Raw genomic sequence first — 27,458 nt, forward strand, 5'->3', positions numbered from 1 at the left:
CTCCGAGGTGCTGATGTTTTCGCAGCACAATTTGCCTCACCCATCAACAACCAAATGGAACTCTTCCCGAAACAAACTGATACTTGATATTTGATGTTTAACTTATTCAGTCAATGAACGAAAATTCCAAACGTTTCCCGCCATTTTTAATCATTAAAAAAAACCAACGTAATCTTCTGGAGGTCGACATTAAGATAGTAAAACTTTTTCTTATATATATACTGTATATATAATATATATATATATATATATTTAGTGTAGTTTAAAAGCGATACTTAACGTCTCGGATCATAGTTCGTATTTTAAAAAGCCCATTAAAATGGCATTTCCTAACTCTAAATCCCGTACCAGATCTTAACAATAACAATTACTATCCGTCTAATGAAGTATTGCAAACAATAGTTTAACTCTTTGGACGTCAAACCATAATAACCTGAGATCAACTCATAAAAGAAGGCGATTTTTGAGGGTTTCGCAGGCGAGATGTAAAATCTTCTCAATAAAACGTTTCATGTTCTTTGGTAATGGATACACGAGAGATTTTTATAGTGGACTTAACTGTCTGCTCGGTGCCGATAGTCAAAGTTAATACATTTAAGTAATGCCAGGATACCATTAACTCATTTTCTTAACGAGGCTCACCTTTCTCAAATGGCCAATGGAAGTGCCAAGAAATGCCACCGTGTAGTCGTGAGTGGAAGTAGCTGCCACCGCTGTCAGCAGGACCCCGGAGTAGGTGAGAACAGGTGTTGCTTCCATTGGCATGCTTCCGCCTAAGGGGGTATTCACGTCCATTCCACAGAAATCGTCATTGATCTGCACTTGCTGTCAAAAAGATAAAAGCCAGAATTAATAAAAAAATAAATAAAAGAAGGTACGTCCGGAGCCAATCGTATAAATAAAATTAATCAATTTAATTGAATATTTTGACGTAATCCAATTAGTCGTATTGGTAAAACGTTATTGCCTTCGAAATTTACGTCCCGTTTTCCCATTTTAATTAACTTAAAACTTACATTTAGATCATTTTATTGCACTTCGCTGATCTTCAACCTATTTCGATCTGCCACTAATAACAATCTACGAATAACAACTTCTATTATTTTACAGCAACAAATTCGAGCTACCATTTATCACGATTCGAGAATAATCAAATTACCTACAAAATGAATATTAAAATATACAAATAACAATTTTATTCTTCTTCCACGGTACTTTTTCCCTTCAAAATAATCAAAACGAAGATATAAGAAATCGGGTACAAGATGTAATTTTTCGTATTACGTTTGCTCATGTAATCGCGTATCAAGGAAATTATTTTGAGAACAAAATACAAGATGATCGATGAACTGACAAAAATTGATGCAAAAGGAGTAGTAGGAAATTCTGCAATGCAGGAAAGTATTTTAATAAACGAAAATTTCAGTTTTCTGTCTTACATATATGTAAGATCGCTCTATACTTGTTCTATATGAATCTGCAACAGTGGCAAATAACGTTTTGTAGAAGTTTTGGCCAATAAAATTTATGTAATATTTAGATATTGACTGATTTGTGAACTGAACCGTTTGTAGCGTCGAATTCCATCACAAGAAAAATACTAATCGATATTATTTCACACAGCCAAGATACATTTTCAGCAATAACGTGTAATAGGTTAACATTAAAAGACGAAAATAAAACCTTATTCAAGTCATTAAAACCGGAAAAAAATCTTCATTTTAAACAGTATATCATTATAATTTTTCATAATAATAATTATAATAATAATATTATTAAATAACTCTAGAATATTTTTTAATATTGATCATCGCAACGATTATCTAATCTTATCTCTTTTGCAAGAAGAGATTACTGAAGAAGAAAAAAATTCCAGTTTGTTAGAATGAGTTTAATTAACTCTTTAATTTTATATAAACAGTAAATACACTTATCAGTGAATTTTTAGGAAGAAGTTAATTTGATAAATAAAAAAAAAGAAGGAAAAAAAATAAACTCCACTCTAGAAACTTCTTTGATAATCTTATATAACGGCTGTTTCTTAGAGACAAGTAATACATTTGAATGGATGGTAATAGGAGAAACAGAAAATTACCAAGAAAATTTTCTTAGTATAGTTACTTAGTAGCTTAAAATATTCAGAGAAACTCATTAATATTTCAATCGTCTGATGGAAAATACGTTATTCAAGGTGGGAGTCCTCTTGAATAATGACCGACGGTGTAATATTATTTAAAGCAAAAATTTTCCAATTTTTTACCAATATTTTTTTCTTTTTTCATCTTGTAACTTTCGGCAATATATAAATAAAAAATATCAAAAAATAAAATAAGGAAAAAACTCGATCGCTTTTTAATATTTAAATAGGTGGCAAATAAGCACTTCTGGGGATTCCTTAGTCTATTATGATAATTTTACCGTTTATGTCAAGAATCTTCTTCTAAGTTGTTGAGGATTACCTTAGCTAAAAGTTTGAATTTCCAAAAAGCAAAGATTAAATATTAACTTTTCATTTTTTTTATTATTATTTTTTATTTTTAAAGACAAAGTAATTTTTGTGAGTGGAATAAAAAGAAAGAGGGGGAAAAAATTAACATGAACGTTACATTCTTTTCTAAAGATTTGCATAGTAAAAAGAATGGAGTTAAATCTCTTTTTTTCCCCACTTTTTTTTTTGTAATTAAAGATCGTTCGCAGATAATTTCTAATTGAAGATGAACACGTTTTTAACTTTTTAATTAAAGAATAACAACAGATTATTCTACTAGAAATGGCAAAAATCGAGTAAAAATAAATACAAATTATCTTTAAGAGTTTAATAAAGAATACTTCGTTAATGTAAGCAATCGTTTTTATGGCATAAAATTTACTTTTTTCTGAAAGCCGCAAAGCGCAATTCATGCATTGCAATATGCAGTCGAAGTTACTGTAGACATAAGCCAATATATTTATATATATATATATATTTTTTTTTTTTTTTTTTAATTTTTTCTCTGTAGATTCGGCTCTCAGTTTCGTAGCAATGCTAAGAGTGAGACTAATGAGGTTAGAGAGTAGAAAGCATGCAATCTGAACATTATCCACTCCCATTAGAACGTTGGTCGAAATGGCATTGAAGTAAAGTAAGTATTTAAGGTAATGGACTTGGGTGACCATATCGGGTGACAAAACATTATTTTTAACACTTCCGACAACTCGGTTGCTTCTCTTAACTTGTTACGAACCGCACCTTTTTTGAATTACAATTATTGATGTGAAATTGCAACATTATGTGCTGTACAGAGAGTGAAAGCGAGAAGGGGAGAGAGAGAGAGAGAGAGAGAGATTCGCAATTAAGTCCTGTGGAATACTTAGAATAATAGCTCAATTTTTCATTAGTTGGCGCAGTAGATGGCCAATATAAAAATTTGTCTTTTTTTTTTTTTCTTTCTTTTTCCCCTTCATCGTCTTGTATTAATATGATGACACTACAAGAATGCCGTGCATGTTGATAGTTTTTAATTATTTTAATAGTTTTACGAGCTGCTGTATGGTTTTTAATATATTTATATGCTCCTCTTCGTAATTTTCTGCTTGTTAGTTATCTATACAACTTTAGATTTGTTACAACAGGCGAGGGAAAAGTTTGAAAAATTAATGATTTCGTTCCGCGATTTGTGATTTTTTTTTTTTTTTTATTTTCTTAACGTCGAAAAATTTTTATAGCAAACTACAGAAATTTTAATTTAGACATTCTAAGAGGCTGGTGATCATTTGAACATGATAATGTAGCTCTACATAAAAGAACCATAATGATAATCATCATTTATGTATATAATTACGTACGATGCAGCTTTAATTCAAATATTCTAAAACGATGATAATCTCTTAATGATGATAATGTATATATATATGATAGTTTTAATTTAGATATTCTAAGAAGATGGTGATTAAAATGATAATATCGAAATGATGATAACATCATATACATTGTATGTAAATGGATTATTAAAATTCAAGAATGATGATCGCTTAGAGAAGGCCATTATCATCTTGAAAGGTTAAAAATATAAGGGCACATCGTCTTATCCGGCGTCGCCATTTTGTTTTTGACGCAGCCAAAATAAACCTTGCTAATGACTCTTGCTGTCGATAAAACAAACATTGTAAAATTAATATCAGAAGTTTCTGATGTTAGGAAAAGCAAACAGAAACTTCGTTTTCTCTTCAGTCCATTCTTAAGAGTAATTATATCCATCAGCAGTATTGCTACCGTTGGTTGAATGTTTGGAAAACGCCGCAATGAGATTTCATTTTAAGTAAACACAACTTACAATCGCTAGATATGATTTCATCAATCAACTGAAGACATCATTAAGTAATCACATTTTAAATTACTGAAGAATTATACGAAGCTTACGGCAAGATTATATATATATATATCTTAATATAATTTTTGATGCACGAAGAAGACGTTGTACCGCTTTTCAAAAGACATCATTTCCGACAAGAAATAATAGAATTTTAGATAGAAAACCGGCGTCGTTTCATTGCAATTATTGAAATATGAAAGACGAGATAGGTTTACGCTAGAATAAAATAATAAGTTGAAATTTTATCGATCCGATTGTAGGAGTTGGTATATATTATCATAATAAATAGAAAAACGGTAGCTTAATTTTGCTAAGTTTTCTTTTTCCGACAGCGTCAATGGATAAAACGAAGCATAAATTAGTAGGAGAGAATGTAATTTTCCAAACATCTAAATGAAGAATCTCCACCCCTTCTTGAAGATAAAGTGGAGTGAAGAGTGTTTTTGTTCCGTAAAGAATTTCTATGCCTTTTATCAAAAGGAGTACTTAGATGTAACTCTTTAGTGATCGCTGACGCAACGTTCTGATGACTTTGAACAATTTTCTAAAGTCTAGTTTAGTGCCCGAGGTGAGACTTGGCGTGGAAGGCATTACTAATAGGATCAATCTTCAAAAGCAAAGTCTGACAAATTAGAAAGACGTACAAATTCAGATAAAAATGCTTGGTTTCTCGATTAAAAATGAATGTTAATAACCAACGAACAATAACTGAATACTAATGAATCTAATTAGTTTAAAATTATACCCTCCGATAGAGTTCAGTCGCATAATGGTTTGATGATAAATTATTTTTCTATACAGTTTGTTAAATATTAATAATAATTGAGATACATCTCTCTAAATTGAACTTTACTCAGATAATTATCTATTGAGAGTTTTATGAAAAGAACTTTTCGCTGAAGTTCGCATTTCTTTTTTTTTTATTTTATGGATGTATTCTCCTTTTTTCTTCTCCCTTTCCTTTCATGAGTTAACATGCATAAAGTATCAGGCAAAGCAACAAAGAAGATGTGTTAGCCATAGCTTTACATCTACAGATGGGTAGCCGAATATTTTTATTGCTCTCATTTCCTCTATCTCTGCAGGTGCAGACAAACTCGCACAACAGAAATTTGTAGAAGGAAATGAAGAGAATTTCGCATGAAAATGAGATAGAACTATATAAAATACAATCGGAAAAAAGAAGTTATTATCATATGTGACGACTATATTATTTCCCTTCTTTGAAAAAAACCTTCTTTGAAAAAAATTTATATATATATATATATAAATTCAATAAAATTATTGCAAGAAAGAAGCGAAAGAACTACATTTTCGTTGATGTTAAAAATACAAAACACGAATGGTGAATAATTTTCCAAAGAATTCAAAATATGAATTGTTAGTAGAAAATTCGAGTTAAAAAAATTCTGTCGGATGCGGTAGAAGAGAAGAGGATGATGTGTCGAGAAAGTACAAACAAAAGATCGCTCTATCAGTCATGGAAGTTCCATTTCTACAGGGAAATCCGTGTAATGGTCTGTATTCTAGAACAGGATCGTTATTACCCTATATATATCAAACACTTGCCACCCTCGCGCTCTAAGGATAAATGATAATTATTCTTACATGATACGCACCCCTCAAAGATACATTCCTGACTTTTATTGTTATTATTATTATATATATGTATATTTTATTAAGGTTGTAATAAATTTTAATCGGCATAAAACATGTGATTTGTATGAAAATGAGTTAGGAAAATGCGAATTCTTTCCTTTGATAAAAATAGGAATATAAATTATACAAAAGAATAGAATTTTTCGAGTGGGGATATAATATAAATCTTTGAAAAGATTCTTCCAACGAAGATGATTAATCTTAGCAAATAAGAAAAGAAACGAAGCGGAAATTATTTCTGATTGTGTTAAACTGTAACAAGTTTTTAAGTGATTGCTTAGAAGAGGGGAGAGAATTGAGAAAAAGAAAGAGTAAGAAAAGATTATTAAAAATTGAAAAATACCCATCAGCAATCGATAAACACTTTTAGGTACATCAGAATAAAGGGAAAAAAATGGAAAACAGATATATAACTCAATTACTCTTTCCCTTCACTAAAATGCGTACGACAACATGTTTTAATGATGTTCGTACTAAAAATTCCTCTTCGGTATCTTTCTTTAAAGATATCAGGTAATTGTTTGACCCGTTATTTGCATACTAATTACATAGCAATATGTCTCAACGCTTCTGTAAACTTAAAATTTAATCCACTTGACGTAATACCGCGTTAAGACAGAATAAAAAGGAATTTTTTTTAAAATTCGCTTTAAAGTCTAGAATAACTTGTCTGAAGTCTCCTAAATGATTCTGGGAAGGGGTGGAAGAGAAACCAGGGTGGAAAAAAGGAGGCAATGTTTATATGGTTGTCATGGTAACGCTAATTTACTGGTAGAAGCGGTTAGATGGGAAGGTTCTTAACGGCCAGAGGGTAAGTATTAATGAACATTGCATTTTTCGATCTTTTCCTAGCTAATCGCCAATATTGCAGAGTGATCATTCCTGTTTATGGATTTGCTAGTTGGCCTCTTACATTTGTTTATCAGATTTCCATTATATCCGCTACTAGTCTTTAGCATGATAACTTTTATATAACATTCGCCATTCGAAAATTAATCATTTTATCGCTGGAAATCCTCAGGAGATGAGCAGGTTTATGTATATAACTTATATTAATTAATTTTTGAAGAACGCGAACTGCTTTGGTGTCAAAACATTTCTGATACATTTAAAGCAAGACTGAGTTGGAAACTTTTTGCAAATTTTTATTTTTTGGAAAAGGTCCAAATCTAGCGTAGACGAACACCTAAACGGAGTCTGTATCTAGAAGAGAGAGAGACGACAATAATCCCACGGTGACGATTACGTTGCTATCCCTTGTGTCCATTCTTAAAAATTGGTAGGACCGAACCGTGTTTGGCAATCTTTAGATGCTCCCGTACCATCCCATGGTATTTGAAGGGATACTGAAACCATAAGGGTCCTTCGAGAGTCGTAGCTTCCGCTATTTGCGAACAAATTTCTTCAACAAATCGAAGATAAGTTGTTTCTGAGGTTAATACAACATCCCAAGAAAAAATCAAATTAAAAACTTTTGGTAGCTAAAACCGAATTAAATGGATCGTGCTAAAGCATTATGTGATCGATACAAGGAGGTATCAAACTTGATGGATTTCTCAAGAAAAAAAGCACAAAAAAACGCTTGTAAGTAGCACAAAATCCGCGCCAGATGTCAATTAATTATTATTTATATACTTGTTAAATTCTGATGCATATTTTTGAACCGGTTCATCCTTCCTGGAGGAATCGTTATATATACATTGCACAGTTGCTTCTGTACTTTACGAATATTTTTTTTCAACTTAAAGAATTTAGATAACGAAAAATAATAAACACGAAAGCGTGTTTATATCTATCTTAAGAAAGACGAATGGATGTAGTTTCTGTCGATATTGTTTCTCATAGCGTGACATTAATTACAGTCAGAAGCGAGTTATTATTGAACAATTTCCATATTTCTGTTAACTCAAACACGAAAATTTACAGAAGAAGAGGAAGAAAAATTGCCCAAATACGAATATTTGTTTGTATATAATTGCTTGCTGTAATTATTAACGGGATCTAACGACAGAATAATTTGATCTGCCGATAGAAAGAAAGAAAAATTACTTAGAATCAAACAATTTATTTTAAATATTTGCTCCTCGTTCGCTTGTATTTTAAAATAATAAAATCTTGGAAAGAAAATCTAGCAAATTTGTTGCATCTAAAATTAATTTTTAGGAGAATTTTAACTGAAATGGTCCAGACAATAACGACCGAGAAAAATCTGATTGTCATTTAGCGGAGAACATCCCCCTTTCTGCAATGGTGCATTATTGTTGTTATGAACTTTTAAAGTACTTGGAAAAATTGAGCTACTTGTAAAACTTGTATATTTCGATTAAGTGGGAAGATTACTGTCACTTTCTATAAAAATTTAGAGTGGTGTTTATAGATTTTTCAATTGTGTTAATGCCACAATGATCCTGCGTGCCAAATGTCATTTGTAGCTCCATTAGAAGTGCCTTTCCAATTTTGATGAGTCAGTCAGTGAGTCAATCCGCAAGTAGGTACACGATAACGTATGTATAACGGATTCAGCACAATTCATCGATACAAAAAAATCCAAAATAATAAAAATTCTTTTAGTAAAAACAACAAGATAAAATAAACAGCAACTTACCGTATTAAGACATTGTTGACTAGGATTGATGAAATCTAATCCGCGATCGCCGTTTCCATTGAAGCAATTTTGGATATTCTGAGTGAATTTCCTGTGGACGGCGGATAAAGCATAAACGCACAAGGCCGAAGTGGGGCTAGGTTTGTTATAGACATCGGCTTCGTCTTTAGACTTGGCAAACACAACAAACAACACATCATCTTGGGCTGTTATTCCTAAAGACACCGCTAATTCGGAACCGGGTCTTCCTACGTAGGCGGCTTGTGCCAAATTGTAATCGGTATCGTCTGGTGCCCTACACACCAACGGTACTTCGGTATAGGAGTAATAATGTACGTCTTCCTGACATATCCGAACTAACTTAGAGATGAAAGGCTTAGGTGGGGTAGTATACTTCTTCTGCACCGTAACAAAGTACGAAAATCCTTTGGAACTAAATCCGTATATGTAAGTAATTGGGTAAATCTCTCTGGACATGCTATTAACTGTAACTTTTGTTCCGGTGGTGACTCCGGTATGAGCCGTAGCAAACATGTTACTGGGATCTAAACTTCTGCTGCTGACGGCAGGGACGTCCGACCTATAAGGGCCATTCCCCGTATACGATACACCCACGTACAAAACGTGCGTCCGTGGAAGATTTCTTGGTCCTGGAGCTATGAATGCCACCGTCGAAGCGGTGGCATTATTGGCAGCTACGGACTCGTTTGCTGGAGTTTCGTAATCGGATACGTTATTTAATTTGTGTACAGTGCAGATACCTTGGAATAAACTTCCGCAAGCAATCAAGCGACTCTGGGGATAATCTATGACCAAGACTTTATTGTAATAATCCGTCGGTTGTTTGATTTCGTCCGGACAATTCCGCGTTACCGGACATTTGGGACTGTCGTCCTTCTGTCCCATGATAGCCATGGCTTCCTGTTTCAAATCCCGTGACAGTTGGTATATCCTGTTCACTCCACCGACGTACACTCGCTCCGTGTAGTCGTGGATTGTCATGTGATTAAACTTTTCGCACTTCAGGTCTTCGAACGTGACGTAATTATTGGTGGCTAGCACCGTAGAACATTGAAACAGAAGCATCAACACGAGTTTGGCGCATCCCCCGCCCCAATACTTCCTTTTCTCTTTCATGGCACAAACACCACTTTCACAATGTTTCACCTGAAAAATAAAACAAAATATAAATAATTCCCATTAATATGATTGAATAATTAATAAAATCAAGACAAAAATCGAAAATTTCCTCCTCCTTAACCAAGCCATTTTTCTGTAATTAATTCTTAAAAGCCGATAAACGTTTACTCCAAAATAAAAATTTAAAAAATTCAATTAAAATTTGAAATTTGTAAGTGAAAAAACCAATAACCTATTAACGGCTTTATTTTTTTATTATTAAAAAAATAATAATCTCTTATAAAAAAAACACAATGAAAACATTATTTTTTAAACAAAAATCGATTAAAATACAATAGTTTTCGTGTATAAATTATACTTTCTCACACTTTTTAATACATAAATAACATTTCTGTGTAGGCAAACAATACTGAAATACAAAACAGTTAACAATTTTCATACTAAAACCTTTTTTGTACATGAATTCTATTAAATTTTTAAAAATTACAAATCGATATTAAACAAAATTGGTTGTTTTAGTTTAAAAAAAAAAACCCCTTTCAAAAAATAATTACTACAAGAGTTAGAAAACATCATTTACATGCAACTATCTCTTGAATCTCTTAAAGATTATCACACTGTTTCGTTTCAGACATGTCGACTAGAAGGAGGCAGACATACTGTAAGCATGAGAAGGAAAAAAAGAAGAAATAATCACTTGTTGCGAAATCAGGAGTATCATTTGTCAGTAGGAAAAGGTAGATAAGCAGAATAGCATACACCCCGACGGCCGTTCTTGCTCGTCTGCCAATTAACAATAGTGCTGTAGGCTCCAAAATGGCCCACCATTCATTGTCAGCTATGTAACAACGGAGAGCAGAAGCGAGTATTATCTATCAGACAACAGCATCGATTCATTCATACCAGGTAGATAGATACATTCGGTCGCTAACAATTTCTCATACTGATACAATCTCGATAAGTAACCTTACGGATGCAGTAAATTAAATAAAAAAAGAGGGGGAAGAAAGAGCCTAAGAAACTCTTCTACCATTTTTTCTGACAGTTTCATTAACACGTGGACGGTGCGAGCCACAAAATCCCAACTGCACAGATTAATTCTGACGCATATTATAAATCCCGGTGTCGCAATAGGAACCCATCCCCGATGCACGGATTAGATTTAACAAAAGAGACCATCTAGTCACGTCGACCATCTCTAGAGAATTAGTAATCTCTACAGCAAAATTAAGGTAGATATCGAGAGAGAGAAAAATGCCAGAGGGATTGAGAACGAGTAGTGTGCCCATTCATCTTCTTTCCCGATGCCTTCACGTTGTCTGCTATTTCACAATGGACTTTTAATTGGCTCTGTATGTCACCTGACATATTTAATCACAGACGTGCCTAACTAAATGTCCCCGGCAAGCAAAGACGGAGGATTCTGTCTCTCTTCATATAAACTGCCTGGCAGATTCATTAACTGTCTTTACTTCCTAACAATCGTTGTCTTGTTAAGATAGCATAAGCATTCGAATTTCAATCTTTCATTATCGCTATGAAAGAATTATAATGTATTCCCAGTTTTTGATAAGCCTCGTGGTTGAAGCACTTTTGATTCAATACTTTTATGGAAATGATTAAAGTTCGATAATAGCAATGCTTCATAATCTAACAAGCCTTACTTCAAGTAGACTATGCTTTTAAACAATTGGAAAGCCATTACTCAGCGCCGGATTTATACATAAACTAAAGCTACAACAGGAGTTTCATACTATAGATTAAATTTAGGACCTTGTGCTTTTAAAATTTATTATTATTTAATGAAAAGCTGTAACATATAAAATTATGTTACAGCTTCGTTTAAATCCCTACATTTTAACCCTTGTTTAACATTGAAACTCTATATTCGGATACATTTTTTCAAAAGGTAAATAACTTAATATTTAAACATGATTTTAAAAACAGTAGCTCATTATTTTCAGCATGGTTTTCAAATATATAAAATCGATTTTCCAATACGTTTCTTAATATTTGCAACTGTATTTTCAAATATATTTCTCAAAATAACTCTCTGACCTGGTTATTTTTCAAAATATTTAATATAAATATTTGAAATTTCGGTTATTTTAATATGTTTCAATATTCCAAACTTAAATTTTTCAATAAGTTTAAAACGACAACCTCCTCCACGTAAACTTACTTCCCTATTCTAACATACATTTCGATGTTTTATTGTACATGAAAACCCATATTTAACTATGAAACAAGCGTAAGATTTTGCTTGAAAATACTGTATATAAAAAACTTTATGGATTCCTTTCAACACTATTCGAATTTCAATAAATATTCTTCTATATAAAATATTTATCGATCATTCCAAAAGCATCAAGGGAAAAAAAATCTATATAAAATTAACTGGAAAACTCGCATCCTTCTTCATTTTTATATAAAAAACAAAATTTAAATAAATAGCTGTTTTTCTCCACAGTAAATAAACTAACGCAAAATTTATTCAAACTGCACAAAGTTAACTTCGATTTTCCGAAGAAAAAATATAAGTAAACTTAGTATTTTTCTTTTTTCGGAGGAGACTCATCACTTTAGGCTTTCTTAAATCCTCATTATTATTATTAGCACATTACCGAGCTTAAGGGGAGCGTCATCGTCTTCAAATGACCCGCAATGCACCATTTCTAGGCAACGTGTTGCTCTTCTAGCTACGAGAGAGAGAGGGGGAGAGTGAGTGGGCGAAGGTTTTTTTTATTTTTATTTTTTTGCCCGTTTGTTTCAGATCGTGCAGCTAAAAGCTTTCTGCCTACAAAACTTTGCAGGGGTATGAATAGCCGTCAAGCGAATGACATTTCCGTAAGACGACACAGCGTCGGTATAAATCACCACCATTCTAACAGCTCTGTCACATTGTAGTGTGAGCCGGCGCCATGTTTCTTCACCTTGATAGGTCGTTGGCCGGGAAACACGCCATTAAACACTAGAAGAAGGGTGGTGTTGCCATGGCGACGCAGTCCACTCACTCAGCCTAAGATGTATCCACGTGAACAACTTAGGCCAACAGGTAAGCTCGCGTTTCTCTCTTTCAATCAACCACACCTCATCGAAGCTAACTTGTTCTGTCCACTTTTGTTCTTCCACACAACCGCTACTGGTAACTAATTCCATGAATAAAACCTCAATCGATATATTTCCCCCACCTTTTAACCTTTTAATTTAGGATTTATATAAGCAATGACACGTTTAAATATCGACTTTTAAAACTCGTCTTCGTTAAGACGATTGTAGAAAAATCTTTCAATTAAACAGCGATTAAAAACAGGCGAATCCAATCTCCTCAGCAATTTGTATTTAAATTCTTAACGATGTATTTATTTTGCCATTTTTCCCCTCATATTAAAATAGAAAAATTCAGGTGATTATAATAATGAAGAATTGAAGTTTCGAGAAGATTGTTATATAAGTTTAACTCTTTTTTTTTCATTTTTTTTTCCATATAATTTGAAATCTTTAGTTCTTCGCTACTGCTTCTTCTAACCACTAACTTTCATTTATCAATTAGATCAAGACAATCAGAGGAAGTAAAGGATCTGTGCAAAAATTGCAACAATCACCACAGATAAAAGAACAACAATGATAAATGTTTCAAAGAGCTTTTTTCCCTTTGCATCCATTCACTCGACAGAATCAACTTTCGTAGATGAAAGACTGTACCAGATTAGATCTTGCAGAGTTCGCAGGTGAGTCTCCCTTCATCAAACAACATCAAAAGTTCGACGAGTAAACAAAACGCGGATTGCTGTGCAAACAACTACTTTACTTCTCATCCGATTGTCTAGATATTTATAACTATATATCTTTCGAACACATCCATAACTTTCTTTTGATCTTCAACACTATAAAAATCCTACTTTCTACGTTATAAAGTTTACTCTGATCAATTCTATAACAACATCTCTCTATTTTTTTCATCTTTTTTTTACGAAAGGGATGTATCAGAATTACTTATTTGTCTTTTATCTTTTACCATAAAAACAAGAGGAGAAAAAATCTTCTTCACTTATTAAGTATCTTGTTCTTGCAACCCGGACACTTCTGTAATTGTATCTTTAAAACTTTTCCTAGATGAAAAGGGGGTTAAATTCGATCGAGCTCGTTTCCTCTCAACACTTGAAAAAAATTCATCACGAGTTTTGTTTTATCGACTACTTTGCAACGTCCATTAACCATCAACAAAACAAGGTGTTAAGTTACGAAACAAGCTGACCTTGGGTGTGTTGCTTCCTGTCGAGATATGGAGCTATTATCCCTTTCCTGTCGAATTAACGAAACGATTTTGACTAAACAATAAGAGGAACCAGCTTAGAATGGTGGAGAATTCGATTGGAAAGATGGCCGAAGAATTTTGGCTTACTCACATAAATACAGGTATATGAGGATTGTAGAAAAAAATGTTATAGGTTTATGCAGCTTCCATTATTGATGTTTTCTTTGAACACAATAAGATTGAATGGAAAAATCCTTTTAGGATTGTCTCAGTCTCTTCAGAAAAAAAAAAGAAAAAAATTTGAAATTTAAGAGAAAGTGAATGGTTTTTTCTCTGTATTTTATTTCCAAAAATATGAATTCTAATAGAGTTTCTTGGACTCGAAAGACGTATACTTCTTAAGAGCGTACGCGTGTCTAACGTTATGTATGTACTTTAATCAAATATTTAAAAAACTGTTTGGTATAAAATCGAGCACGTAAATAATTTACATATCGAAACGATGCGATTGGATCAAGAACGGAAGAAAATAAACAAAATAACTGAAAGGCAGCGATCACGGTTCGGATGTCTCTCTTTCTACATTTGCACAACATTGCGGCAGAACCGCGCCCTCCTTTTCCTTCTCCCCCGGGCCATCTTCGTCACTTCCCGTTTCCATGGCAACTTCCCGTAGGCCGAGTTGCATCAGTGGGACACAAGAAATGGTTACGATCCGATCGGCCATGTTGTCTGCATCGAGCTTCGGGTGGTCTAAACTCCGTCCTTAGGTGGTCTCTTCATCACCTGTTGGGTGCCTCACTGGGAATATTTTCCGCATGGTTAGACCTCGATGCTTTACTTGGTATGTGATACAAGAAGCATCGGTAATTAGGAGAAAAAAATACAATACGGTCGAACAATAAGAGGCTGTATTATAAATGCCTGACGTTCTCCGACCATTTATCACTCGGCCGCCTTCTCCACCTTTAAAATAACTTACATATTTTTATGTACCACTTTTGTAATGCTTAACTCTGTACATTTACACGCACGTCTGGCCCCTCGCATTAAAAAAAGAAAGAGAGAAGAACCGCATACACGAATAAAACTCCCAAGAAACTATTCATACTTTAAATGCAGATTTTTTCCTCCTGGTACAGCAAACTTTCGATTCAGCTTATATATTTGTAGAGGAAACAAATTTAAGAATCGTCTCCAATGATTTTTATTAATGTTCTGGAGAGATAACCAATAAAAAATCTTTGATTAAGCGATTCTTGGGCAGAGGGAGAGAGAGAAATTGCCGAGATGTGATTAGTGTCTGTTCTGGACACACCTTTCTTCCGATTAGATTTTCAGTCGAGTTAAGAGAAATCAAATCAACTGAATCAGTCCCGTGGTAAGTTAACCGGAAACACGCTACTATTCCTCTACGAAAATCTATAACATAATTAATGCAATCAGAATTTTAACACATTTATCGATCGTGACACGGTACAATCACCGATCATCTTCTAGTTATTATCGTTTAAACTATTCTCCTGTTAAGATTACAGGTGTTTCAAATTGATTAAGAAAAAGGTCATTTGTAATTTTTAGTAAGTGGGCGAGAGATTTCCGTGTAGAGTTTGAAAAGAGTGGTACTACTCTCTTGTCCGCACAAAATCACCAACAGAAGATAGAAACCATTTCTTCAATTCCGTGTCACCAAGGCTGTACTTTTCCTTGATTGATACAGTTTTCGGTTGAGATTTTGCCGATTTCTTCTAAACCTAGCGTCTTTTAAGCATACTCCTCGTTGCTGGCATTCAATAGTTAACCACGCAAAGTGAAAAAAGTTCCCACTCGTGACTTTTTGGTGGAGGCGATATATTATACTTTTGTGTCTCGCGGACAGAATGGACTAGTAATTCGATCATGCAGTTCGTAACAAAAAGGAAAAGAGGAGGAAAAAATGGAATCCATACCCTCCATCGTGTACGGGATACTTTGTTATGGAGAAGCGAGAAAATTTCGACAGTGACCATTGAGGTTTATTCTCTTTTATTCGACATGATTAAGTGCTGTAAACGTGTTGGATGCTTACTTACAGTCCAAGAGCAAATTAGCTGTGCTACCGCAACAAATTATCCAACTGATTAAAAGTAACTTCCACCTGAACGACAAGAGGGAAAAGAAGAAAAGCCTTCAAACAATCCAGACAAAAATTCATTACTTTTAATATATCTTAAGGTAATATTTTAATGAAATACATTTTTTTTCATTTCCTGCTTATTAATAAACACCGTAATTTACTTTCCATGTTAAAAATTTCTTTATAAAAAAGTAATTTATGAAAAAAGCTTCATCCGTTGAGAGTAAATTATTTGTTTGGAGCCAAATATCTGCTTATCTGACTGCAACACTTGAAGTGAAAATGTGAAATAATATATATATATATTCGATAATGGCTTATTTTGATTTCTACCGAGAAAAATTCTAAATTAGAAAGAAGAGCAAAAAATATTTTTGTTGCAAAAATGATATTTGTTACTTTGTGAATCAAGGTTTATCCATTGTGTAAATACAAGATCCTCTTCGGGGGTGGTCGCTCTCTACCACTCTAACAAGAAAATACATCAAACAAAAACTGGTTTTGTAACTGAATAAAATATTATTAGCAATTATATAGATTAAATTTAATAAATTTTTCAGGAAATAAAAGAAAAAAAAAGGAAGCATTCGTCCGGATGCATCTTTAATTCGATCAAATTCCGTGATGATTTAACTGGTATAATCGTACTGGATATTAGCGATAAAGAAAACTATTACTATAAAAATATCATTGTGGCGTTTAGAAACGAGGTCAAAAATGTATTTATCAATAACCAGTTTTCAAAAGATGGGAGACGATTGATCATTTCCTGTAGATAAGATCGAGCAATCAAATCGTATCAAAAGTACCAGTCTCTCTTTAATTTAAATTCTAGTTATGGACGAATCGTAATTCGAAAATTACTTCTCTCTCTCTCTCTCTCTTCCCAAACGTTAGTGTTATCAAATATTTTCTAAATTGATTAGAAGGAAATTTTAGTTATTATTTCCATTTAAAAAAGAGGCTTGTATGCCAAGGTCTGAGCTAAGTATTTTCCTAGTAAAGATTGTTTAAACGGAAGATTCTTGTAAATATACCTCAACCAGGAAAGGTTATATCATTATTGTAAAGATACTTTAATGACTTAGCTATATAATTATTATAAATAAACCTCAATATAAATTAAATATACAAATAAACCTTAACCTAAATTAAGTACACAAACAAACCTCAATATGAATTAAATATATGAATAAATCTCAATCTGGGTTAAATATGCATAGATAAACCTCAATATTAATAAAAATATACAGAAAACCTCAACCCTTGATGCACATAAATAGGCTTAAACATGGATTAATTACACATAAATACACCTCAATCTGGATTAAATACATATAAACAGGTCTTAACAAAGATTAAATATTTACAAATAAACCTCAAACTGAATAAAATACATAAATTTTATCAATAAATCTCACCCAGATTAGATATATAATTATAAAAACCTCATTTTATATGAATTCCAAGTAAATAAACCTCAACAGGACTCTAGATGAACGATTAATGTAAATAAGCCTCAATCTAGATTAGGTAAATTAACGTAAATAGGCTTCAATTATTATTAAATACATAACTGTTGTAAACAAACTTCACCCTGATTACGTAGATAACAATTGAAAACAAAAAATACACCTCAACTTAGATAAGAAATTGAAAATAAACCTCATGGCTTTGCTAGATTGCTATAAACAGAGCTCAACTTGAAAAGTACCTCAACATGGATTAGATAGATAACTAAGCAATAAAAAAGAAGAAAAAAGATATTTTTTGAAAAGTGTGGAGAGTAATTTTTGAGAAATTGGAGATTATCATTTTTCGAGAAATTCCCGAAAACTGTATTTTAATTATATTTTTATTAAAGAGCAATGACGTAGTCACTCTTAGCCCGAAGCTGCTGCTGCGGCGGCAGCAGCAGCAGTAGCACGGTTGCCATCCACTCTCTATGGTTGAATCGACGACTACGATGCGTGCAAATTCCATTTTCACACAGCGCTGGACATACACGTACGGTTCTAAAACTGCAATTATTACAATCCCTGCAGCCAGGGATGGTTGTTCCTTATTAAATTTCCGCTATAGCGATTCCCCATATAGCGGGCATTTAACATAGCATATCACTCAACAATTATGATCGGAAGAGGATGAAGAATGCATCACATTGCACGCTCCCCTTCCTCTATCGATCACAGGTCGCTAATTCGCTCGTAAAGAAAAAAAAAACGAGGAATAACCTAAATACACATTTTACATGTTTACTCTTGTCTAGACTTCAACCTGTTATCTCTTGCCTATCTCGTGCAATAGGGTACTATAAATAAGGATAAGACAAAATCCTACCACAGATCGCATTCCTAATCTAATCAAAACATTAAATTCCATACGAGTCACTTTTACGATTATTTTTGGCCACAAATTCGAACTTTATTTGAAGTCGTATCGATCGATAAAGCAGCTTATTTTTCTCTATATTTAAATGCTGTTATTAGATAATAAAATTTATTGGAGGAATTTTCAAAGTTTGCAAATTACAGAATGTGAATTTTATATTCTTCGATTTAACGCTTTAAATGAAGCGAAATCCGAACTTAATGCAACTATCTCCTTGTAGTATTTTAGGATTCAATACACATCCTCTCGCAGATCCAGTGAATCCTCCCTTTGCTAACATCCATCAACGCTGTAGATTCAATAGAAACAGATAATTATCTCAAATCTTATTGATTTGGATTAAAGGACAACCGTTCCATACTTTAAATAAGGTTGAAAACTTTAATTTGATCTACAGAATGTAAATGCGAATATTCATTTACATTTCCCTTCATTGTTTAGTACAGTAGACTATATTCAATCTATTTTATAACATAATCTAAAGATGGGCATCGATATTACTCAGTAAATTTACAGTTTATTCAATATACTCTTTTTTCTTTTTTTAAATTGTGAAAAACACAAGAATCGAATTTTTTAAATTTTCCGATTCAGATTGCATTTTCTTACATTTCTTCTATACATATGCATCAATGCAATCTGGATATTATACAATACATCTGCAGAATATTCAATATATTCATTGATTTTATTTACAAGATCTGCGAGACGATTTTCAATGGACAGAATTCGGATTTCCTTCTTTTATTCTCTAATTCTGATTGTATCTTGCATTTTCTTCAATGGATATGCCCTAACACAATATAATACACTTTTAGAATATTCAATATATTTGTTAGTTCTAATTACACGATTTTCGAATCGAAACAAAGAAGAAACACTCGAATTTCTTCTCTTTTTTTATCTTGTGATTCGGATTGCAGTTAATGCGATGCTCTCAACCCATCAAAGAATCCTTTTTCGACTCTCTTCAATTCCACCTAGACCTATTAACAAGATCGATTTAACAAAAAGAAAGTAAGAAAAAGAAGTAAATTCAAGAATCTGTTAAACTCTCGACAAAAGACGAGTCGACGAAGAGAATGCAAGATTTATTTATCAAAATCTTCACCATAATTCACATCATTATCAACCATTTTATTTACATTTTTCCCGCTGTATAAACAGAAATCCCAGCAGTAACAAATCTGTCCCGTCGAAGAAAACAGTTGTAAATCTAGAAAGGCAACCTTTATTAACAACATTCATTTATTAAAACCAAGAGCGGGAGTGAATTTCACCTCAACACTAATGACCATTTTCTTCGCTAATAATTGTATCTTCCTAGTCTCTAACGCATCTCAATAGATCACTAATGCAATCAACTCCTTCAAATACTAGCTAATGTTCCTTTAATGTTAAACAGAAACAACCTTATCGTACGTAGAAACCAATAGAAGAAGCTATACTTATCCCCCTACACTTATAGAGCTCTACTATCGCCTCTTTTTCTTCTTCTTCTTCTTCTTCTTCATCCGAATGCTTTTAAATTTGTAACTTAAAAGAAGCTTTTGGAATTACTGAGAAATGATGATGTTAAAGAGTGCCTTGGGGAAGTTAATGATGCTAAGGGAAAAAAAAAGTAAATTATTGATGCAGAACATTTGCTTTTCGATGACGTTTTAACCATCTGTTATCGAGTCCGGATAGACTAAACAAGATTTTCTAGTTCAGTATAACCGGATGTGCAATTTTAATATTTAAGAGGCCCGCTAGCGGGATAACAAAGTACAAAATAATAAAAAATAAATGGAATTATATATTCCATTCATAAAACCTAATTGCTTCCATGAGAGAGTGAAGAAAAAAAAAAACATGTTAAAATCTTGTTAGCTGGCGTATAACATTAATTACTAACACATGTTTGTATTAGTCATTTTTCCTCCCTCCCCTTCTTCCGTTAGGGAGCTGTAACCCAACTAGAAACTGGCCAAAAAATGCATCGGAGCGTGAAAAATTACCTAGGAACTCGGTGCTACAAAACCTCTCATTCCATGTTGGAGTGTTCAATCCACCGTCATTGAACACTCGTGATGTGCGTAAAACATCACTTCCAGCATCGATTTATCTGGATGTTGTAGTTATTTGGTACAGTCTGCTGACCCTATCGAAACGTCTGGAGACCATCCAAAACCGTAGGGGAATAAACCACTTTTAACAGAGTTATGGAGCAAAGTCATATATTCATTATCCAATAACTTAACGTTTAATGGGAAAACAGGGCAACTTGGAAGTTGGTAAAAATGTTTCAGAAATTCGATATAAAAATATATATATATATATTTCTACAAAAGAAATGTTGTCTTAAGATATTAGAAGAATTCTTTAAGTAAATAACAAAGACAAACATGGATGCTATGCAACGATACAATTGAGGAAGAAGGGAAAAAAGTTTAGTGGAAAGATCAGGAGACGTTCAATCAAAGAGACATAGTGGGCCATTGTCTGAATAGACGTCCATATTGCAATTTTCCTACTTGTAGTTTCTGTAAAGTTATCACGCAGAAGAGTTTCTATTTGTTTTGCTTGGTGATGCTATGGTGAAACAAACTACCCGGAACCAAAGGCATCACCGAATGTTACAACACATCTGCCTTTACTCAAACGTGATTCTACTAGCCAAACCTCTTTAATTATTTTCCCATCCGCTCGTAAAATTAATTTAAATATTGTTTTTCTTTACTCTTAACTTAGATTTTTTTAAGTAAAGTTCTTTTTGTAAGAATCTGAACCAGTGTAAAATAACGCAACGCGTATTTTTCTTGTCTGTAAACTTGTCTTTAATGTTCTGGGTCGTTGCCATAATTCATCTAGACGTTAGCATTTTTGAAGTTTTAGAAAATAAAGAAGAGATTTTTTTAAAAAAATAAATCGGAAAATATCGGTTAACGTAAATGTTAAAGTGCCCGAAACAATTCTTTTACTTCGACTATTTTTCTTCTCCATTTTGGCAACTTTGTCATATTCCTGTCAAAAATAACGTTTCTTTTTCTTGGAAAAAAACAGCAAAAAAACGAAATTTAAACCGAAAAAATATAAAAAAATGAAAGATTATTGGTGCAAAATCGCCATAATCCCGATACACGTGCAGGGATTTCGATTTACACGTCACACGGCGAATTTATAAAAAAAACAAGTGTTCAGGTGTTAATAACACTTTAAGAAACAACAAACCTTGTTTTAAAAATGTGTTCGTGCATCCGGGTTGACAGGTTCGATCTTGCAGAATGTTTTTAAATAAAAATGTTTGGCATAGGACTTCTACAACTATGGCGCTATCTAGTGGTGCTTTTTACAACTAAAAAGATACTATCGTTACCTTCCTCTCCCTCTCGTAAACACGAGGGTTTAGACGAAATGATCTTTTTCGCAAAAGTTTTCTCTCGTTCAGCGTTTTATTTATTTCTGGGCGTCAATTAATTTTCTAGCAGAAATTCTTAATATTTTGACAGGTCGTTAATTTTAACGGTTGATCGTGTAACGGAGATAATAAACCTTGCTATCGATCTTAACGGGTCATACTTTGAAAGGTGGTAGTATCTGCAGTTGCACAACATTCTCGTCTTATCTTGCCCTCTCCTCGGAAAAAGGTGTTCTTAGAAGAGTCCACTTCTCAACTTACTCGTGTCGGGCATACATTACTGCAAACAACAATGGACGTTTTGTTATTCGAGAGCCTAATGACCGAATTAGCCTCCCATTATGGCTATACACTTACATTCAAACACGAGTTTTACCCGTATGCTTAGCTTGGAATTCGAGAAGTGTGGTGTAGTTTGTGTCATACTTTGCCTTTAAAAATATTGTGTGCCACACCTGGAATTCAAATGTACTTACATCGTGTCGTATTTCCGAGTTAAAAATATGTTAAAACGTGTGCTAATTTGTGGTATGTTTCAGGTTAAAGACGTATGGTTAACTCCTGCCATTTTTAGGAAGTGTGGCTAAATTCGTGGCACATTTGAGATTAAATAATTATAAGGTCGTGGATAAAATATAGATGACTCTAAATTAAAGTATAGCTAAACTGTGTCAATGTTGAATTAAGAATGTTGGTTAAACACGCATAAATTGGGTTCTAAATGTGTTAATTCTAGTTCCTGAGGTTAGAGGAATATATTGACTCGTGCCATAAAATGGAAGTAATCCATAAATTCCATAAAAACAGATTATTTGAACCATCATAAATTAATAACTATACGGTAAATAAAATAATTAAACTGTTTCGCTCATCTCATATCTAAGATAAATATGTTTACGGAGAATTAGCGGTACAAAATACTAAAATAAGACTAAATATAGCTACTCATGTTACTATCAATATGGCATATGTGATATATAGATACCATATGTGATAGTAGAGCTGACTCACACCATACTGTGAGCTTAAAAGGTGTGGATAAAACATATTATGTGATAGTCACTAAATCGAAATTTAAAAAAGTGACTAACGAGTAAGTGATTAAGTTGTGCCACTATAAGGAATTATATATTAACTTAATATACATTTCAGATTTAAGAAGTGTGTGTTAACTAGCACTTTAACACAAAGAATAACGTAGCTACAGATTTAAATAATTAGATAGTAAAATAAAATTCGAAGGCCTGATGACTTATTTGACTTGTCTTGTCGGAATCTGCATTTGCATCTCAAATAAGACACTTTACAGAATTTGTTTACAAAACTTAACTCAAACAATTGTAGTTTGTTGACAGATACAATTCCCGATTGAGGAGGAAAGTAAAGTGGCGTTGACCACACCTCGTTTCGCCTTATTCAAATTCGGGTGGCAAAATTGTAAATCCCAACATTCGGGCAAATTCTCTCGAATGCCCTCTTTCGGTTCGTCGTCCAACTATTCGTGAACAATGAGTCAAACTATTGTTGATGGAGAATCACCCGCAGGCTAATACTTGACAAAGAGACCCAACACTGCTTCTAACTGTTGACATAAACTCGAACAATTCTATAATAGGTGTATGTTAGATCAATAAATCATTCTAGATATTGGCAAAATTGCTAGATGTAAAGGCTAAATATTACTTAAAGGTTTGTATGTGTTGAGTTTCTCTCTTGCGAAAAATAATGATAAGAAAATCGTTACTTTTTTCTCATTCTCGTCCCTCCCTCGGCACTCTTGGGACATCTTGTGAGGTAGAAGAACGTTTCTTTGAAGAGGAACAAACGACCGATAAAAGGGGAGATACAAACGACCTTTGCAAGCCTGGACTCAACAATCTGGGTCATCAATTTGTCCTCCCTTAAAACTGCTGAGAATTTCTCGAGTTTTAAATAGAAAACTCCTTCGAGCGTGACAAAAAATCGTCTATTTATGAAACTTCTAGTTTAAGGATTTGATATTTTTATCCTGTAAAAAAAGAGATATAAAAAATATGCGAGAGTAACATTAAAATTCGTACCTGAATGTCAAAAATACAACTAACGAAGCGATTCGTTGCGTAAGAAACGTCTGTCAACACGAAGATCACGAAAAATGTGCAATGTGTAGAGTGTTTATAATAGAACATCTGGAAGATATTTTGAATTAAGATAAGTTTGATTGATATTGCTTTCTAAGCAAGAAAAATAATGGAATCGTTTTCTTAAAAGATGTCGTCGAATTAATTATTTATCGTAACGGGCCATATTAATGGAAAATAAGATGTAAACGGATGGGATTTTTTCATCTTGTATAAACTTAAACAGAGTAACGATTGTTGCTTTTAATTAAATCGATATTATTTTTTCATCGTCGGCCATGAAGAAGGGTTTTCCTCGATACACTTTATCATTCCCGTCCCTTTCCTGTATCTTGTCACTTAACATCCTGACAAGCTTCAAAATTTTCGACGTTTAGCGTCTAGAAACAGTTTATTAATTAAGCGAATTTTGAAAAGCGGGCGAATATAAACATCACATTAAGCTAGAGTTAATTAGAGCACGTTTTACAAAGGCGAGGTCAGTTTCCTAAACCACAGCACCTAGATAACTCTAGCTGTTTCCTGGGGGATCTCATTTAACAAATACAATAGATATCAACACGGCTGGCACGTTGCAGAGCCAAAGACTTCTACAATACCAACTTCTTCCACCTGCCGACGTAAAATGTGGCTTTCTCTCCCTCCTTTTTTTCTAACTTCTCTCTCTCTCACTCCCTACAATAAATAATTGTGTGCATCGTTCCCTATACCTCTCTCGCTCTCTCTTCATTTAAATCACAGCTGACAAGCATTAAAGGAATGCAAACAGGTATTTATGCAAATGAACGGGTTGGGTGGGGAGAGAAAGCGATGTTTTCCACTAAATTGTTCGTGCAAAATATTAACACTACTTGACATTTTCATAGAACATTAGCGGGTCTGATGTTTTTCCATAGATTTCGTTAAACGTAATCGGAAAGAGTCGACGATAAAAGTACTTTGCATGACTACGGACGTTAAGTGAATGTTAATGAGAGCATTGGACTGTCAAGAAATCAACTTAAGCGTTACAATATCTTCGTTCTTTTAAGATTAGACGAGAGAGCCGGTGCCATTCGTTTAAGTTGAGAAGGTCACTCACCTTTCTCTTTTAAGTGCGGACTACTCTCCGGTCGAGTATGGCCACATAACCCAAACATTCTGCTAATGTAAATAACGGTATCCATCACCCAGCATTGGATGAATGGTACTGTTGCTATATTTAAATCGTTAGCTATAGAGTATTTAATGCAGCGAACATTCCCGTTTGACGTATAAAGCTTGTAACGTTGTTTAACTTCCTTCAAACAACTCACTGTTTGAAACGAGTCGTTCTGGACAGTAATCTCTGTTTATTAGGCGAAGAGATGTTGGTCGCTTTCAAAGCCAGATACAGGGATTTACATTCGTGCATCGAGATTTACATTAAGAATAAATTTTGTGCCAGTCGTGTAAATATTCTTTAAAATACCATCCACTTGTATGTGACACTTTGCCTTGTCCTGTCAGCACTACATGCCAGCCTGCTCTTCTGTTAATATGTCGAAACGCTAACCATTAAGCTACTAAATTCTAGAATATCCCGGCAATAAATAAAATAAACGTGGCCCATACCCGAACATTTTAACTCCAACTCTTGCATTCTCCCAATGACCAAACATTTAGAAATAAAAACTAATTGCAGCAATTTAATCGTGACCTAACCATTTCGGTAAACGTTTTTGCTATTAAAAACGAGCAAAAAACAAAAGAAAACTTTTATAGAAATTGTACAAATGACAAAAGTTTAACTACTAAGAAAAATTATAAAAATTCTCTTACAAAAATATGGTTTTCGAGACAAGAGATTCCTAAACGGCAATAAAAATGATGTAGGAATTAAATATTAACCCCCCTGCGAAAACGGATATCATTTACAGTAGTTTGAACAGAGAAATTTAACAACAAAATCGAAAAATCCTTTCGAGAGGAAAATTTAGGCAATTTCACATTTCCAAGTCATAAATTCGACCATTCTAATTGATTTTCTACAGCATAAACAGGGGATAACTAGCCCATATGCCAGCTCTAACTAGTAGATAACACCCAGTTTTTCTTCCTCTCTCTCTTTCCCCTTTAAAACTAAACACTCGACACTAAAATTATTATTAAACAAGATTTTTAATGACGATAAAAACTTCTTCAGAAATCAAATTAAAGGAACTAATTTCCTAGTATTACGCAACAAACTCCTGAATAAACAACTCAAACGATATTTTGCTATTACGAAACTTAGATGCGCCTTCATATTCTACTACATTGATCCAAAAATAATTTTTTCTTTTATACAATAAATCCCGGTATAAGAGACTCACAAAAGTTTTTTTTTATCTCAAGAAACTTTATTACATCTGGACAAGTTCTCCCGTACGCACCGGATGTTGCTTTTTTTTCCTGGAGCAGCATTCTGCAGCAAAGTAACAATTACGGTCTGAGTTGTCAGGGAAACTAGATTCTATCAAACATAAACTAGAAATTATAACAATTTCTGAAGGATTATTAAAGGATAAAATGTCTACAGATAACGTTTTTTTATTCTCTATTCTAATTTATAAAGGCCCAAAAAAGGTAGCGCAAAAATGTAACTCCCTTACTCCAACTTTTACCTTTTCTACCCTCTTTATGGTAAATGTTTATCATTTTGTAACAGTTTATGCTAAAGTTTATTATTTTCTAATCTCTTTATGCCAACTCATACCATTTTATGACCTTCTCATTACAACTTATACCATTTTCTAACTTTCTCACACCATATTCTAATCTTCTTCGCGTCAACTTACACAGTTTTCTAACCGCTTTATGCCTTATTTTCTATTTTATAATCTATATTAAACTGAATTTTTATTATTTTCCAAATCCTCTCACAACGAGAAATATTTTTACAAACCTCGGTTTTCTGTAAAAATCCTTAAAAGGACTTTCAACATTAAATCAATCACTATTTTTAAAAAAAACACGACGATAAACGAACTTCTTATAAACAAGATAATGAGGTCACAGGCCAAACCATTAAGGTCAACAACAGTAAGGACCGACAATGACTCATATTTGTGTCTAAATAAAGCACATCACACGGGGTTGTCGCTGCACTGTGATCCAAACATTTAAAAATTCATCTATTACAACAACACGTATTCTATATTAAAGTGTGAATAACTACCAATTACTCATCTGCGGTTTTACATTTCTTATATATTTTTCTCCCCTTTCTTTGACCATGTTTTTCAATAGGTGTGGGCGCGAAACAAGATATATTATCATAATAATAAACTACGTAAAGTGACGCGACCGTAAACTATGCATTACATGTAAATACCAGAAAGTTTTTTTTATAATATTTTTACATATATATAAAGTACTTTAAGTATTAATTCAGTAGTTAAGTGATAATAAATGATC

The 27,458-nt window shown here is 33.2% G+C and overlaps 1 protein-coding gene across 4 annotated transcripts in view; it reads right to left on the minus strand.

Moving 5' to 3' along the window:
* PlexA (plexin A) overlaps positions 1-27,458 on the minus strand; it is a 167,499-nt gene that overhangs the window by 138,259 nt on the left and 1,782 nt on the right. For all 4 annotated transcript variants that reach the window (XM_067272897.1, XM_067272896.1, XM_067272894.1 and 1 more), the window contains exons 2-3: positions 8,617-9,783; positions 643-825 (exon numbers count right to left, since the gene is read on the minus strand). In XM_067272897.1, the coding sequence (XP_067128998.1) occupies positions 643-825; positions 8,617-9,753 (1,320 nt within the window). In that variant the 5' untranslated portion in view covers positions 9,754-9,783. The remainder of the gene's footprint in view (positions 1-642; positions 826-8,616; positions 9,784-27,458) is intronic.

The sequence above is a fragment of the Centruroides vittatus genome, unplaced genomic scaffold, assembly GCF_030686945.1.
Source record: "Centruroides vittatus isolate TY-2023 unplaced genomic scaffold, ASM3068694v2 contig_459, whole genome shotgun sequence".
In the NCBI taxonomy this organism is placed as follows: Eukaryota; Metazoa; Arthropoda; class Arachnida; order Scorpiones; family Buthidae; genus Centruroides; species Centruroides vittatus.